At 34.7% G+C, this 16,392-nt stretch overlaps 1 protein-coding gene across 3 annotated transcripts in view; it reads left to right on the top strand.

Annotated features, from left to right (window-relative positions):
• Positions 1 to 16,392, top strand: part of LOC132391282 (paraspeckle component 1-like) — a 127,822-nt gene that overhangs the window by 33,894 nt on the left and 77,536 nt on the right. For 2 of the 3 annotated variants that reach the window (XM_059964242.1, XM_059964241.1), the window contains 2 exons: positions 1,083 to 1,188; positions 13,374 to 13,431. In XM_059964242.1, coding sequence (XP_059820225.1) covers positions 1,083 to 1,188; positions 13,374 to 13,431 — 164 coding nt within the window. The remainder of the gene's footprint in view (positions 1 to 1,082; positions 1,189 to 13,373; positions 13,432 to 16,392) is intronic. The other variant, XR_009511155.1, reaches the window with a different exon arrangement.

Genomic DNA, 16,392 nt, shown 5'->3' on the forward strand with positions numbered 1-16,392 from the left:
GCACCATTGAACTTGTATCTGCATCATCGACTCTGTTTTATCCCCCCTAATTCTGTCCCTTTCTACTTATATCTGTGTCATTTCACATGCTCTGGATCTTTTCAATGATTTCAGATACCCTGGCTGCCATCATCGTATTTTTACTAAAGATGTCCAGTCCCGATACACCTGCATTCTCCCCCCCCCCCCAGGAAGACCTCAAAGTTCTCCGTTTCTTTCTGGAGTTCAGACACAACCAGTTCCCCTCCACCACCACTCTCCTCCGCCTAGCAGAATATCCACGTTCTCAATAATTTCTCCTTTGGCTCCTCCCACTTCCTTCAAACTAAAGGTGTGCCTAGGGGCACTTGTGTGGGTCCCAGATGTGCGGGGTTGTTTGTTAGCTTCATGGAACAGTCTATGTTCCAAGTATACACTGGTGACTGTCCCACACTTTTCCTATGCTACATCAACGACTGCATTGGTGCTGTTTTCTGCACTCATTCTGAACTTGTCAAATTCATCCATTTTGCCCCAAATTTCCACCCTACCCTCAAATTTACCTGGTCCATTTCTGACTCCTTCCTCCCCTATCACAATGTTTTTGTCTCTGGAGACAGCTTGTCTACTGATGGCTATTACAAACCCCTCACATCTACCTGGACCATACCTCATCTCACGCTGAACGCCATCTCCTTCTCATAATTCCTCCTTTTCCACTGCATGTGCTCTCAGGGTGAGGTTTTTCATTCCAGAACAAAGGCGATGTCCTCATCCTTCCAAAAAAGGGAATTCCCTTCCTCTACCATCAACACTGCCCTTAACCACATCTCTTCCATTTCATGCACATCTGCTTTCACCCCATCCTCCTGCCACCCCACCAGGGATAGGGTTCCTCTTGTCCTCACCTACCATCCCACCACCAAGCATATCTCTTCTCCCCCCACCCCCCAACTTTCTGCAGGGATTGCTCCCTTGCTATTTCCCTTGTTCATTCATCCCTCCTCACTGATTGATGGAAAAGATGAGTGACTAATTCAAGAATACTCTTGGTCTTTGACATGTTTTTATTTTAAGGTACCCTTCATTTGTTTTGCTGACAGGCATGAAGAGGAACGTCGGCGTCGAGAGGAGGAGATGATGCGCCAGCGAGAGCAGGATGAATTGCGAAGGCAGCAAGAAGGATTCAAATCCAACTACATGGATAATGTAAGTAAGAAAAATGGAAATTTAGGTGGATATAGAAGTATTTAAACAGTCAAGTCTTTCAGAAGTTTTTGGTAAAGGGTGGAATCCATTCCTATCTTTTCAAGCTGTTTCTAGGGTATTATTATTAATACCAAAATTATACATGTAGTATTTTGGACATGACAATTAAAATTGATTTTTAATTTCTATTGCAGTTATATTGAATAAATGCTGCTAAAGAATGGAATCCTGCCCAAAACTGCTCATAAACATTCTTTCTTGTCAAATATAACTGAATATTTAGTTTTCTTTTAAATGTTTATCTCAACATTTAAATAATGTGCTTATTATTTTCCCCTCAGAGTATATAGAGGTAAAAAATGGAATAAACAGTTTAGAGGCTTTTGCAACACCATAATCATAGTACAACTTTTTTTTAATTTATGACACATGGCAAATTGTTGTGTGTGCATATTAAATACATCCTATTTTGTATGTCCTGTCCATTTAAAAAAAATTTATTTGGACACTATTGAACAAATGATGATCATCAGTGAGGTCTTTTTATTTTGCTGATGTACAGAAATGCCTTGTACAGAAATGATGTACAGAAATAACAGAAATTGCTCTGCTTTCCATTGCCTTTCTCAGCAGTGTAACTCTGAGCTGAACTGTTAACTATTAGATCTTTTTGTGGTTTATTTTGATGTACCACTTCCAGTTACAATAGAAATCAATTTTCTTTATTTGGTTTTGAAATTTGGCCTTTGTTTACTGCTGTAGGGAAATGTCTATTTATCCAGTGTGTAGTTGAAGTAAACACTAGTTCTAAATTTTTATCAATAAGGGAACACTGATGAAAATAAAAACTCAAATATGGTATTTAGAACTTTATATTTATCAAGTGATCCATTATAGTGAGATTATTGTTGGGTTTATTTTGCCATGGTAGGAAGGACATCAAAAGAATTTTTTTTAATACAAGCTAGTTTTGGATTACCTATCATTAGAGCCTTGAGTTTTTAATATTATGATTTAGAGCATTACAAAATGGAACTGTCCTTTATTTTCTTTGTTTAACTAAACATATATTGGTATTGGAGCAATTCTTTCATTGATTTTTAAAATTTTGTTTCTGAACTTTTTATTGTATTTAACTTCCTTTGTGAACTGTTCGAAATCTTGTGCAGCATTTTTAAGCAAAGTTTTCAATTAACTTACTGAAAAATGGAGTTCTGTTCCTCTTCAGAATATCTGCAGCTTTGTATTACACAACTTAAAGTTAATTTGCACACAATCATAAAAGGTACTGAAGCAAAAAGAAATCTGTGGTACAAAAATAAATTGTAAGTAAATTCTAAATATTTTGACTGATAATTGTATTGTGTTCAATGGAAAAATAACTGAGCTGCTTTTTTGCTATGTAAGGATTCTAAGATCTAGAAATAGCTGGATACCGCTCTTTTTCTTTTAACTTTGGTTGATCTTTTCTCAGTTTAAGAAGGAAGGAATTCAGATTTTCATTTCCATTTTGATAGTTAAATACTGATAATAATCCCAAATCCAAATGATTCCTAGAATGTGTTACTTGGATTGAATAATGTATTTATTGTGAAACATAAATATATATTGCAAAATTTTACTCATATGGAGCATAAGTTGATGATTAACTTTTTTGTATTAAGCAGGTAGTAGGTCTGATTAAGGTTGTTTACAAATGTGTGGGAAGAATTAGTGTACACAGAAATAATGAAATCATTGAATAGTGAAAACATTTTTTAATCCCTGTGCTGACGCGTGAACTGTATTGGGTCAATAAATGTTTATAATATTGTGGCCTTGGAGCTGGTGCACAGGATACGTGGAGAAAGTGGAGTTTTTCATGAAGTTCATCAGGAGAGGTTTGGTGTATCTCAACATCTGGTGTTATATGGTTTGGCCAGAATAGCTTTTGAATGTGAAAAGCCTTTGTGACCGATGGCTTGTTAAACAATCGGCATTCTTCTACCCTATGTTCTATGTTGATAGTCATATTAAACCTTCTTGAGTCCTCCGTGAACTGTATGATGATATGAGATACACTTTTTTACAATCAATGACCAGATTCTTGAAAGCATACAGCATTAGATAAATTTTGCGTCACTGTTCCTTCAGTTGAAGTCTATGGTCTGGGTCTTTGAGATTGGATAACCTCTGAAGCACCCTGGCAGGGAATTGTCTATAGAAAACCCATTCAGTTTTCAACTTGAAGTTCAATGCCTTCCATTGTGTGAATTAGAGCAGTATATCTGCTACTTTTAATTGTGAGAATGTACCTGAGAAATGCATCATCTAACAAAGGACTGAAAGCTTTTAGTTCCAGTTCAATAAATTTTATTTGTTCAGGTCCTACGTTTATGGCCTTGGAAGACCTTGTGTTTTGACTTTTAACTATTGCAGGAAACTTCCATGTGCCCTGTTTTTGAAAATTGCAGTGTCAGGAAGACTGGTTTTGGTTGGTTGAAGACTGCTAACCAGAGTTACATTTGGGAATGTGTAAAATGCTTCACGAGTCAGATAATGCTGAAAATTCGGGATAGATTCCTCTGTCGTATACATTCAGACTGATGCTGTCTAAATTCAGTAAAGCTTGTCATTGTTCCCAGTACTTTTAAAATGTTTGTTAAAACTATTCATTGAACACAAAATTATATAAATTTTGCACTAAATATGACGTATGAAATCAAAACATTATATGATGTTAAATATCTCAAACTGTTATGACGTGTTACCAATGACTTGTATTCAAATGCAATCTCCACAAAGTAAGAGTGGGTGTAACTTGGTCTTCGCTACCTATGTTTCTTCTAGTCTGCCTACCCTTTGTAATGCAAAAATAATACCCATGACAAATTGATTAACACTTCTCCATTGGAAGTATCCTGTTTGTCTGCTACAAGACCCTGGAGGTATCTAGCATAAAGTACTATACATTTATCCAATATATTGTCACAAACAAAAATGCTTCAGCGAGAGGAGGGTGTGATTTTTAAAAAATCTTTTGCTTTATAAATAAATGCATATTGCCACTTACTTGGGTCCTCTGTAAAGCTCGTGTTTAGACAAAAGCTGCAGCGCTTTCCTTCAGGTTGCAGGAGCTCAACATCAATTCTCCATTCTTCAAGGCATGTTGCAATTGAAATTTTTGTTGGTTCTGGTTGGAAGTATCTGATTGCGAGGGGGGGGTGGGGGGGAAGTTAGGCAGAGTCAACAGAATCAAACAGTAACCTTTCGTCAGAACTGGGATAAGTTGGAGACAAAAGTTTGCATTCCAAGTTGGAAAGGGGGAAAAAATGGAAGCATGTGTACTTGAAATGTCAAATACAGAGGAACTGTAAGTTGCACTTGTGCCTTGAATGAGTGTCGGGAAAATGTAAAACGGCACATGTATAGGGGAATCTCTTGCATGTGTACAAAAAGCTGCTGTGTGAAGGCAATTGAGGAGTGGGTTTTTGTACCCTTTGAAAGGCAGAATGGAAACTGCTGTTTGGATTGTTGAAAAGTGAGAAGTTGATGCAAAACTAAAGGGATGATGAAAATCAGCAGTAAGGATGATTTTATTTTTTGTATCGCATAAAAAGTGGAACAGTGTCCAAAAAAATGTCTTCAAGCTAAAAGAGTGTGAGTGGATGACATCTGATTTTCACCTTGGTTCAAGGAAGAATTGATGGATCTTTGTGGAATGGAAATAGAGGAATTTAACATTCATGACAAAATTGGTGTCTAGAAACCAACAAGTTGTCCAGGAAATCTCAAGAGCCAGAAAATATTGTAAAAATGCTTGTAGGTGGGAAACAATGTTTGTAGGAGGACTCATTGATTTTTCTGGAAGAAGTAATTTCCATGGACAAGATAAATCTCATTTTGTCCATAAGTTTTGAGCTTCTGCTTGTCTGTCAGCTTCGCTTCATAATGATCAATATGTGCATTGAGGCCCTGGTCACTTCATCCGCTATGCTGAGCAGGCTGTGTTGATCACAGGTCTGAAGATACACTTCAAAAATGGACACTATTCTGAGCTGTTGCATATAGTTTACTTGAAACATTCATGGAGGTATGTATCATGCCCACTGCTGAATCCTTGGTCCACAACTGCTCAAAATGGAGAAGGAGCATTTGGGAGAGAGTTCAGGATTTCAAGACCATGCATTTTGAGCACGAAGCTCTATGGAAGAAGCATATCATTTTGCGAGTTAACACCCGCCAGGTGATTCCTTCATTAACAATCTCAGAACTTGCAGCACTGAACTGGAAGCAAATCATTATTGAACCTGAAGAACTACCAAAGGAGAAGATGAATCTAGAGCATAGAACACAGTGCAGCACAGAAACAGCACTTCGGCTCACAATGTTGTGCTCTGTATCCTGCTGTATTCTTTGGTAGTTTTCTTGGCTGTCCACAGCACCCCCAATCTTACTATTTGCAATTTTACTGACCCACCCATCTCCACTTTCATCCAGGTTATTTATATACATCTCAAACAGCAGAGATCCCAGTACAGATCCCTGCAGTATACCACTAATCATCGACTTCCAGCTAAAATAAGTCCCGTTGACCACTTCCCTGTCTTTGGGCAAACTAGTTCTGCATACAAATGACCAATTCACCATTGATCACATGCATTTTAATCTTCTGGGTGAGACTCCCGTGAGGGACCTTATCTGTAGACAACATCCACAGCTCTATCAGTCGCCCTTGTCACTTCATTTAAAAAAAACTTAATCAAGTTAGTAAGACACGACTTGCCCTGCACAAAGCCACCCTGGCTCTCCCTAGTTAGGGCATGGTCTTTAAAATGCTCATAAATACTAATGCTACCTGACGTGAAGCTGACTGGTTTATAGCTTCCACGATTACTCATGGTTCCCTTCTTGAATAATGGAACAGCATTAACTACTCACCAGTCCTCCGGGACCTCACCTGTGGTCCCTGTTCTGACCCAATTAATGTCCATGTGCAGGCTGTGTTGATCACAGGTCTGAAGATACATTTCAAAAATGGACAAAAGGAACAAGCAAACTCCGTTCTCAATTTGTCAATCATCTCAGATAGACATTCTCTCAGAGGCCCTCTTTATTCCTGCTTTGTCATTCCCTTTTCTTGTAACTCATTATTATGCATATTTGCATATGAAAACTCGATAGAAATCTGTTTTCGACCTCAGTGAAAGTCAACTGACCTCCATTCTAACTCTTATTTGGATGCTATCCTGTTTTAAATTCTTGAGATTAACAACTATCCATTATGGTATCTGATTGAAGATTTTGACTATCAATGTATCCATTAATGGTCCTTAAGAAATAACAGCTTTATTTGTCACATGTACATTGAAACATAGTGAAATGGGTTGTTTTGTAACAAAGACCAACCAGGATTGTGCTGAGGGCAGCCCGCAAGTACGGCAACATTTCAGGTATCAAGGTATAATGCCCACAATTCATTAACCCTAACCATGCATGTTGAAATGTGGGAGGCACCCATAACACTAGAAGAAACCCATGTTGTTATAGGAATAATATGCAAGCTCATTACAGACAGCAGTGAGGAATTGAATCCTGTTTTTTCCAAAACTTACCTAAGTCCTTAGATTAATATTGAATGTCGAAAAGATCTAAAAATTCCATTTGTTGAAAAGTGCAGCCAAGTTTTTATTTAATAATCTTGAAATTCCAGGTACAACCATCATGTGTCTTATCAAGTCAAAATTTCAAAGCCTTGGTTCCTGCCATAGAATTGCATAATTCTGTTGTTGTTTTTTCTGTATTTCCTAAAGTTTGTCTATTAATCTATTAAAGGACTTTTAAGCAATTTCTAACAGAAGAGGTGAAAAAATTGAACCGAGGGCAATTAAGCACTCTAACATTTGCCCATAGTGATAATCTGCAATTTGAGGCAATTTATAAGCAAAAACTTCTTGCATAGATGTGTTGGAGTGGGATTTGGATACTCAAAAGACTATTGGTAAGAAAGAAAATAGTAGGGCTTTTGCCTGTTGGTTTGATGTTTTGTTTCTCTTCCATAGCCTTCTGCTTTCTATCACCAATAGGGATGTGCTTTAACAGTCAACACTATCATCCAATTAAGTGGCAACTCTATTAAAATTGGGATTTAGAAACATGGCCAGGATCTTGTTTAAAAACTGATAATGTTTATTAACTGGAAAAATTGAACTTTGTACAGAATAAATTATTATGTAACTTATTAATCATTTCTTTTTGACGCATTTCTACATTTTTTGCTTTCATAGCTGTAATCATAGTTCAGAAACAGTAAGGCAACTTTTTCACAGTGGCATCAGTCGGACCTTGCTGCTATCTGTGTGGTTTTTGTAACTTTGCCAGTAACTGAATTTCCTTCTGGTGCTCCAGTTTCCTCCTACATCATAGACGTAGGCAAAGTATCCTCATAAATAATACCTGACATGTCTGATTGTTTTCTTGAATCTATTCATAATTGAAAATTAATTTCATTGCTGTATATTTAACAACAACATTGAAACTATTTGGACTATTTTCCTATGCTTTATTATTGGCTATATTTTCCAGAACTAGATACTTTTTCTTCCGTGCATTTAATCTGTACTTAAAGTTAAATCTTTTTTATTGTATGTGTTCTAAATTCTATTAAGCTCAAGCTTTATTGTGGTTGTTTTAAAAAAAGCATTGTGTCCATGTACTTTTATGCACAAATATACAGAGCTTGCTGACAGATCCAAAGGTCATATTTGTCTTTTTTTTTGTTTCTAAAGTGCGGCCTTGCTCTGAAATTGTGTATGGCTAGACCAATTTAAAGCAAAGGAAAAGAAAGTATCTTTTTAAAACATTTTGCAGTATTTAGTACTATAATAAAGTAAACACAGTCCAATACTTTTTTTAAAAAGTGAATTTATAGTGTTGGGGTGTTAATAGAATTAACAATAAAGTCTGGAAAATCTGCTAGTCTGGTAATACCATAAACCTGGGTGTACCAGATTCGGGGAGTTTTACTGTCCACGTTTCAGATACAATTGTTTTTGACTTTCTTATGTTATTTTTATTCTTGTCAAAAATCTGAAAGGCTAATTCTTAAAGACTATTTTGAAATAGAAACAACAATTAAAAGGTCAGCAATAATTTGAAAAATTTCTAAGAGTTGACCTGCTGTTCCCATTTGACTGGGAAAGAGCAGGACAAGAATCAATGGTATTCTTAGAGTATAATTGTGACATTAGAGTAATCTTTAAAATGATCAAACAGTGACAAAATTCACGTTTAAAGTGATATCTTCATTATGTTTCTAATCTGGATAATTTATTGTGTTTTTGCAGTATAGCTGTAATGTTAAATCTGACAGAAGTCATTGTAATATTTTATTTTAATATAAGAGAGAAGCAAATTAATTATGATAAGTCATGGTTTTACTTCTGCAGTAGGCTAGCAGAATACATAATTATTCTTATTGATCTGAGTAACATATCTACAGTACGTGAAACCTTGCATATTATCCTGTGCAGTTCCTGTGCAGAATAAACCAGGTTTAGAGAAAGTTAGGCTCTTGTTATCTCAGTAGGTAATCCAGGTCTTGTAGTGTGGGTTTGTAGTCCATGCTTAACCTATTTAATCTCACTCCACAAACAATCTGAAATTATGAAGAGCATGAAATTAAAATTATAATATCAAGATTATGGTAACCCTGTTCCATATTTATAAGAAATATTCCTTCACAAGAATATAATTCTCATAGCATCGAGGTTGGCAGCTATTTCAGTTCTGCTGAATGTCTATGTCTATACTTTTTATAAACCTTGTGTTTTATTATACCACTTTTCTATCAAGGAGTAGTTGTTTATTTCTATCTATCCTGTCTTTTCTCAATATCTTAAATTTACAGATCCAAGTTAGCAGAAGTTTTCAGAACTTCCATTTACATAATATAAGCCTTCCTTTGTTCAAAGTAAGTTATCACCAGATAACTTCCTACATTTTAATCAAAGCTGCTTTTAAATTAAATTCTTCATCAGTTTAGTGTCAGAATTGCAAAACGTAATCCTTTCTCCTTCCACACAGTGTTCTGAATGCTTGTTCTAAGGTGTTTCTACAATAATTAGCAATATACAGGGTATTACTGGAAATCTTAATCTGTGATCATTCTTACAAAACTAATCTGCATGGCTCTGTGAATAATATTTCGATGCGAGCTTTTTTCTGAGCTGTTGAATAATACAAACAGTACCTTCCTTCCTCCCCCTTTACTTGGGAACTTTAATTATTTCCAGTACGTGAACATTTTTTGAGTGAAATTCACAATTTCACAATTTATGGTACAAATCTGTACCATATAAAGAACACAAATGTATTGTTTGAAAACTGAAAGGCAATAGATCATGGACATTTGTGCTAAAAAGCCATAAAGCCCATCAACTCCTTTTGAATTTTGAAACTAAATGGCAATTTGCAGTCTAATTGAAGAATTGTTGCTGTGACATGGAATCCTGATCATTGCTAATATACTGAAACTCATTTAGTATCTCTTCTGATTTAGCTTCAATTATTAGCTATTTTTTAAAAAAAAATCAATGTATTTTTTCTGTATTAATTCTTCATTCACATGTATTCCCTTCTAAAAATTTCAATCTTGTCATCTGTTGGGACTATTGTTAAAGAACAAAACCAAAAGCTAACAAAGTTGATAACCGGCAGCTATTTATTATTTTTTTCATAATGATCAATATTTGTATATTAACATCATGATGGTAATGGGAGATTGTTGATTTGTGGCATGCTATTAGACCATAATACTTTAAATTCTGAAAATTGTAAGCCGTAAGCCTCATTTATTTGGGGGTTTGGTGGTGTAAATGAATTATTAACAATAGTGTGTCTTTGCAAATTGAGGTCAATCCACATACTTTCACTGACTGATCTTAGGATTTGCCGAAGATCGAAGTGTTTTTTTCATTTTTCATATTTCATTACAATTTGTGTTTAAGTGTAGTGGAAAGAAAATAAGGAAGATAGTTTATAGAAAATTTTAAATGCATAATGTTTTTCAACATGTAGAAACAAAATAATAAACTCAAAATGCAATATCCTTTAGATTTGAAAGATGTGTACAAAAGTAAATTTAAAAGGCAGTAAGTAGAATCTTTGCATTAAAAGAGCTTGAGATTTTTTGGCAATTAAAGACTTACTTGTCCAAATAAGTTTTCAAGTAAATATCTGCTATTGCTAGTCAAACCAGAAACTGCAGACGCAGGAAATCTGAAACAATAGTGAAAATACTCAATTGGTTAGCAATAGCTTTGGTGAAAAAATAATATTTTGCGTTGATCTTCTGAAGATTATCAATGAGAAATATCAACTCTTTTTCAATCTGTGCTACATTGGCCTCTAAGTTTTTTTTTCCTGTTTTGTTGCTATTAGTTTTTTTTGGAGTTCAATTGTAGTAACACAGCTTTTACTCTGACAATTGCACCGGAGAATGTGATCCTTTCATATGAGGCCAGTCTTACTTTGGTTTTGAAAAAAATGAAATCAAACATTTCAGATTTCTTGGACTCTGCCTTAATAGTATTGTACTTCATTTTTGTTGTGTGGGGGGGGTGGTGGAAATCGATCATTTTAGATGTGGGAGTAATGCAGTTAAATGGTATTTAATAAACTCTCTGCTCCTTTTATTGATAATGAATGATACTAACTTTTAATTGGTGAGCTAATAATTGTTCTACCTTATATTAGTGACTGAAATGTATTTGGTTACATTTCTGTACAAAGAAGCATGCTCCGTGAGTTTCACCTTCTATCTTTTGCAAAATACAATATTTTGAAAATTCAATGGTAATAAACTGAAAAAGATATATTAGGATTGAATTGTATTCTTTTATTTTGATGCAAATTTAATCTGCCCTGTAAAATTGCCCAAACAGATTGAGTTTTCTCAATTCCTTTTGTGTACATAAATCATAGGGTTGAATAGTAATTTAAACTTGTACATTAGCTATTTTTATGCAGTGAAAAGACATAGTTTTAAATGTATGACAATAAGAACTGAACTGAACATTTTTTTTCCCAGGAACATTGTTCTGTGAATTGCTTACTTGGTTGGAAACACAAATAATCAAATTACAATTGAACGCAGATCTTAAGTTTTGTTTTTTTTTTCTTATTTTGTTGAGTCATTGTTGCATTTCTATTTTGCTACTAATGTGTTTTAGTCATTAATGACATTACTCGCAGCTAAGTGCCAATGTGACTCACCACTGACCTACCTGGTAATTTCTGTGTTAATATCTCAACAAAGTCTTCCAGACTGACATTCTCCTTTGTTGAGGCTTTTTTGAGTGACTGGGCTAGGTCAAGCTCTGCCCACAGCACTGAGGAAAACTACTCTCATGCTGTTAAACCATACCCTTTGGCTTAGCATGCTCATGTACTTGCATTTTATTGTACATTGTTAAGGAACACAGAAGATAAAAGCACATAAAGATTATAATTGAAAAAAAAACATTTAACATGTACGATGGTCCCTTGCTATTCCTCTATATTGAAATCAATGAGATTATATTATATTACCCTTTGTGCACATGCTGCCAATCAATAAGATTATACCTAATGATTTTTAAAAAATATTTGCATTAACTTTTCCTGCTCAATTTCCATAACCCACAATTCTCTTATAGTCCAGAATAGTAACATAACTTGGTACAGATTCTGTGAGAGATTTCCCTAATACAAGTTTATTTTCGATTATTTGACCCCACTTGGTGGCACAGTGCCGGACTCTGGAGAGAAGGTTCCCGAGTTTAAATCCAAGTTGCGTTGGTCGTCTAGCTAGCAACTCGGCTTCATAAAAACAAGAATAGCTTGCTACGAAACACTGTCGTGACGGTGCCCCGATAACTCCACTGCCGAGTTAAGGGCTATTCTTTGATTATTTGAGCTATGTGAAGTTCAGAGGAAGATTGGTCTTAGAAACTGGTAAATTGGTGTCTGAAATATAAAGGAGTGTGATTATGCATTTTGACTTGCTGAAGTCCTGATCTTTGCAATAGGTGCAAGGATCTTAGTTCTTTCACATACAGGTTATAGCTACTTTAAATTTAAAACTCACTTCTGTGTAAATTAATATGGGAGCTATCCTTCATAAAATGTTTGAATATAATTGTTTCAAATGATGCAAAGGCACAGGTGAGAAATGGGAGTATAGGTTTTATTTTTATTTGTAGGAAATCTTTGTCTTTCACAAAGATTTTGATCAACAGTGAAACATTATGTACTGAACTCAAAAAGCAATACACTGCCATATTTGGCCTTGCAAGAGATCAGCTTTGAAAATAAAGTCTTCTTGGATGTATTTTGGAGAAAGATTTCAGTTTTGAAGTTTGTCCTTTCAGCTAAACCCTTATGAATGCATCAAAATGAAGGCATCAATCTGGATATTTTACATGGTTTATAATGAGGATAGATTTTAAATTGGGATTACACTTGGGACATTGCAGATAATATGATTTGAAATGTTTTCTATTATATGGAGAATATTAACAATCGCTTGGTTTATTTTACTGCAAGTGACCATCAATATACAACCTTATGTAATTTGTTATATCTTTGAAACAAGTGAGATTCTAGTGATATCATTTTTAAAAATGCTGTAATTAAAGATTCAAGTTACTGTTTGGTTCTTTGTAAGTAATAGGCAGACTTAAGTGAACTTTTGATCATTTTCCCATGTTTTCAAACTGTCTGTAATATCTTACAATAGAGTGTGAAAGCTGTTTCGCTGATTGAGTAGCGGGGTATTGATTCAAATGTATTTACAGGTGCTTTCATAAACAAAAGTCAGATTTTGAAGGTAATTTTCATAATAGTACATTTTTTAAAAGTTTATATTGGAATCATGGTTGGATAGGTGGGTTGGGCTGAAGGAAGATTGGCTGTTTAGGATGGAGGGCTGATTAATTGAAACTATTTTTCCACCTTGAAAATTACCCTCATTTTCTGCCTCACACATGAAAAATGGGATATCATTAGATCTGAACTTGGCTTATTTTCTTTCTTCTCTTGTAAGTTCAGAGTTCATTAAAAAGCATTTTAGATAGTTTATTTGGGGTGCTTTTGAAAGTAAGAAATTGAATATACACAGACCATCTGTGCTGGTAGGTTGATCATGAAAATGTTTTTATTTTCAGAGAGAACAGGATATGAGGATGGGTGATATGGGTCCACGTGGAGGAATTGGCATGGGAGGTAGGGTTTTAATACATGAAAACACCTTAGGTGTTGGACGTTCGTTACTTTATGGTTGTGCCTAGCAATGTTCTTTGGGACTGTACCTGTTTGAAACTTCTTAAAAATTGCATTAGTGTACCTACTGTACTCCAAACATGAAAGTCTGGTGCATGAGTAACATGGTGTACAGCTAATTAAATACAGGCGTTTCTGCTGTACAAATTACTGTACATAACCAGATGATGCAGCAGTGTATAATTGCTTTCATGCATTTTCAAATAAGTTGTCAAAAAACGTGCCACATTTGTGTGCCCAAATGTATTTGCTTTATTATACCATAGATGAATTTTGATAACAAACAGGCTTTCCTTCCTTATTGGTATATCTATTTACTCGAGCAGTGGTATCAGTTACCCATATTAAAGATTGTGTAGGTGATGTTATAGTAAAAGTTGTATCCTCTAAAATTATTTCATTTATCTGGAGATTGCAATGGTACACTTGTGCATGTACAGTAGGGTGTAATGTGAAATGCAGCATGTTAAGAATAGTTTGTATTTTGTAGACAATTTCTGAATGGGCAGTTAAAGGTGTATTATTAGTCTTGGTGCACAAAGACATAAGTAGTCAAATTTACCTTGGTGTTTTTTTTACTATTTTGCCAAGTAAACCAATGCATTTACTTTGCTTTTAAAGTATAGTAGTGTTAAATGTTATTTCAAGTTAGTAGTCCCATTTTTTTTTTTGTTTCACCTAGTTTTTGTTTACCAATATTTTTCAGTTGACCAATGTTATTATTGAGCATTTAAGTTCCAACAGTAGTAATATCATTTTAACAATGCTACCATATGTATAATATTATTTTAAATCAAAGGTTCAGTTACATCTCAACATGGTGAAATTAAGTATTAAAATATTGTACTTGAGAGAATCTTACTTCAGGTAGTTTGAGTATCAATAAATATTCAGAATTCTCATTTTGTACAACTAATGTTCTAAATGAGTAAGCTTTTATCCATTTACTATTTTTACAGTAATAAGTGAAGTAATTTGCTATTTTGACTGACCACAATGGAAGGACTGAAAAATTTGTTGACCATGTCAATAATTTTTATTTTCCTATTGAGATTGCAAAGCAGCCATAGAAGTGGCTGCAGCAACAATTTCAGTAGATTACAATTTGGTTTCAATGTAGATAAATACAGTATATTGTTATAGTCACTTCTTTCCCTCTTGCAATTTAGGACGAATGGTAAAAGTGCACATTGGCCTACTCTATGCAAATATATACTGATACCATGCAGTAACCCTTCTGTTTAGTGTTCATTTTCAGTTAGCCACATCCTGGTTCTGCAGCTAGGGACAGCTGCTGTTTCAGTGATTGAACAAACACTTACACTTAGTGTTGCACTTCACGGAACTACCAGTGTGACATTAATATAAGGTTATGCTAGAGTCACATTTTTTGAAACTGGTTGAAGTAGTATGTCATTCGTGTATTCAGTATGTTACATTTGGAGCGAATTAGCCTTTTTGTACTAGAATTAGAACTAAGAATATATCAATCTCAAACATTGTGTTTGTTAAATATTGAAGTAATAAACAGCAGAACATTTAAATGTTAACCATATCAGCGTCTATGAATGATAACAAATTGTGTGTGTTCTACTTATTATGCAATGAAATGCTCAGCGATTCTTAGATATGTTCTGAGAAATGAATAAGAATACTTGGATTGCAGTTCATTTTTTGGTGTGACATATTCTATAAAATTAAGATTTAATCCTAGTACAGAATGGATTTTTCTAATTTGTGAGAGCTGAGCTTGGAGCACTTGAATGTCTTATCCGACATTCTAACTGTACAAAGTTGAAATCTGTATGTAGTTTATACAGCTTAATATCATAAAATATAAAGAGAATAAGCAACTTGGCCCTTTGCATGTTTACTACTTTTCATTGTTGCTATGGCTGATCTTTAATGCCACTTTCCAGTAGTAATTCAGTGTCCCTTGATTCTGTTGATAACCAACGAATATGGCATTTTACCCTACTGGTACAAGGAACATGAATTCTTTGAAGTGGCAGGGTTAATTTCATTGAATAATTCTTCAGAATTAATTGAAAGGCTGTAAATGAAACAAAATGTATTATCATGGCCAGTGTTACATTTATAGTAGAGATGCCAAGATTTCTGCTGTTTGAGTCGTACTTTGAATTCATTCAATTTTGCTTACCTTATTACCTTGTATGTTTACTCAAGCTTTTGTCGTGATTTGATTGAATTGAATGTTTAAGTGTAATTTGGTGCTTTTTGGGTTTAATTCAAAGCTTAAATAATTTGAATTTTGTCGACTTTTTATCTTTACATTATTCACTTCAAACTTGCAAAATTTTAAGGATTGTTTCTTGAGAATTTCACTGGGAACTGTTAACTATGTTGTTTCCCTTTAAATTCCCTCACAACACCATGTTAACTTATGCTAATATTGTTTTCTATAAGTGACTTTTCTTGCTAGATTTTGGACTAACTGGTCTAAAGTTTATCACCAGGATTTTTGGAATCCAGAATTCCCTGGATGGACCCCTCTAATGCAGCCACTATTTCTGCATTGAATTTTGGCTGCTGGAGACTGGCTGTTTTTTAATACCTGTAAAATTTCCAATGGTTTTCTTTAAGTGATTACTTTAAATTCCTTGTAATTGGACCCTTCTGTTTTCCATTATACTGCTGTATGCATTGTAACTTGTACACTGAAGCTAAATACAAAATGTTTGTGCAGTGCCATGATCGTGTCTTCTCAGTTTCTCTTGCACTTCCTTTCTTTGTGGTGTTGGTCAGTGATGAGCAGTGAACTGCAGTTATGTATTTATAATTAGGTCATTATCTAACTTGGGATACCATCGGGGCATAAGTCCTTGCAAGGGGTTCACCCTCTTGAAAGGGGTTCTGACATTGTCTTTTGAGATGACAGGTTTG

The sequence above is a fragment of the Hypanus sabinus genome, chromosome 3 (genome assembly GCF_030144855.1).
Source record: "Hypanus sabinus isolate sHypSab1 chromosome 3, sHypSab1.hap1, whole genome shotgun sequence".
Taxonomy (NCBI): domain Eukaryota; kingdom Metazoa; phylum Chordata; class Chondrichthyes; order Myliobatiformes; family Dasyatidae; genus Hypanus; species Hypanus sabinus.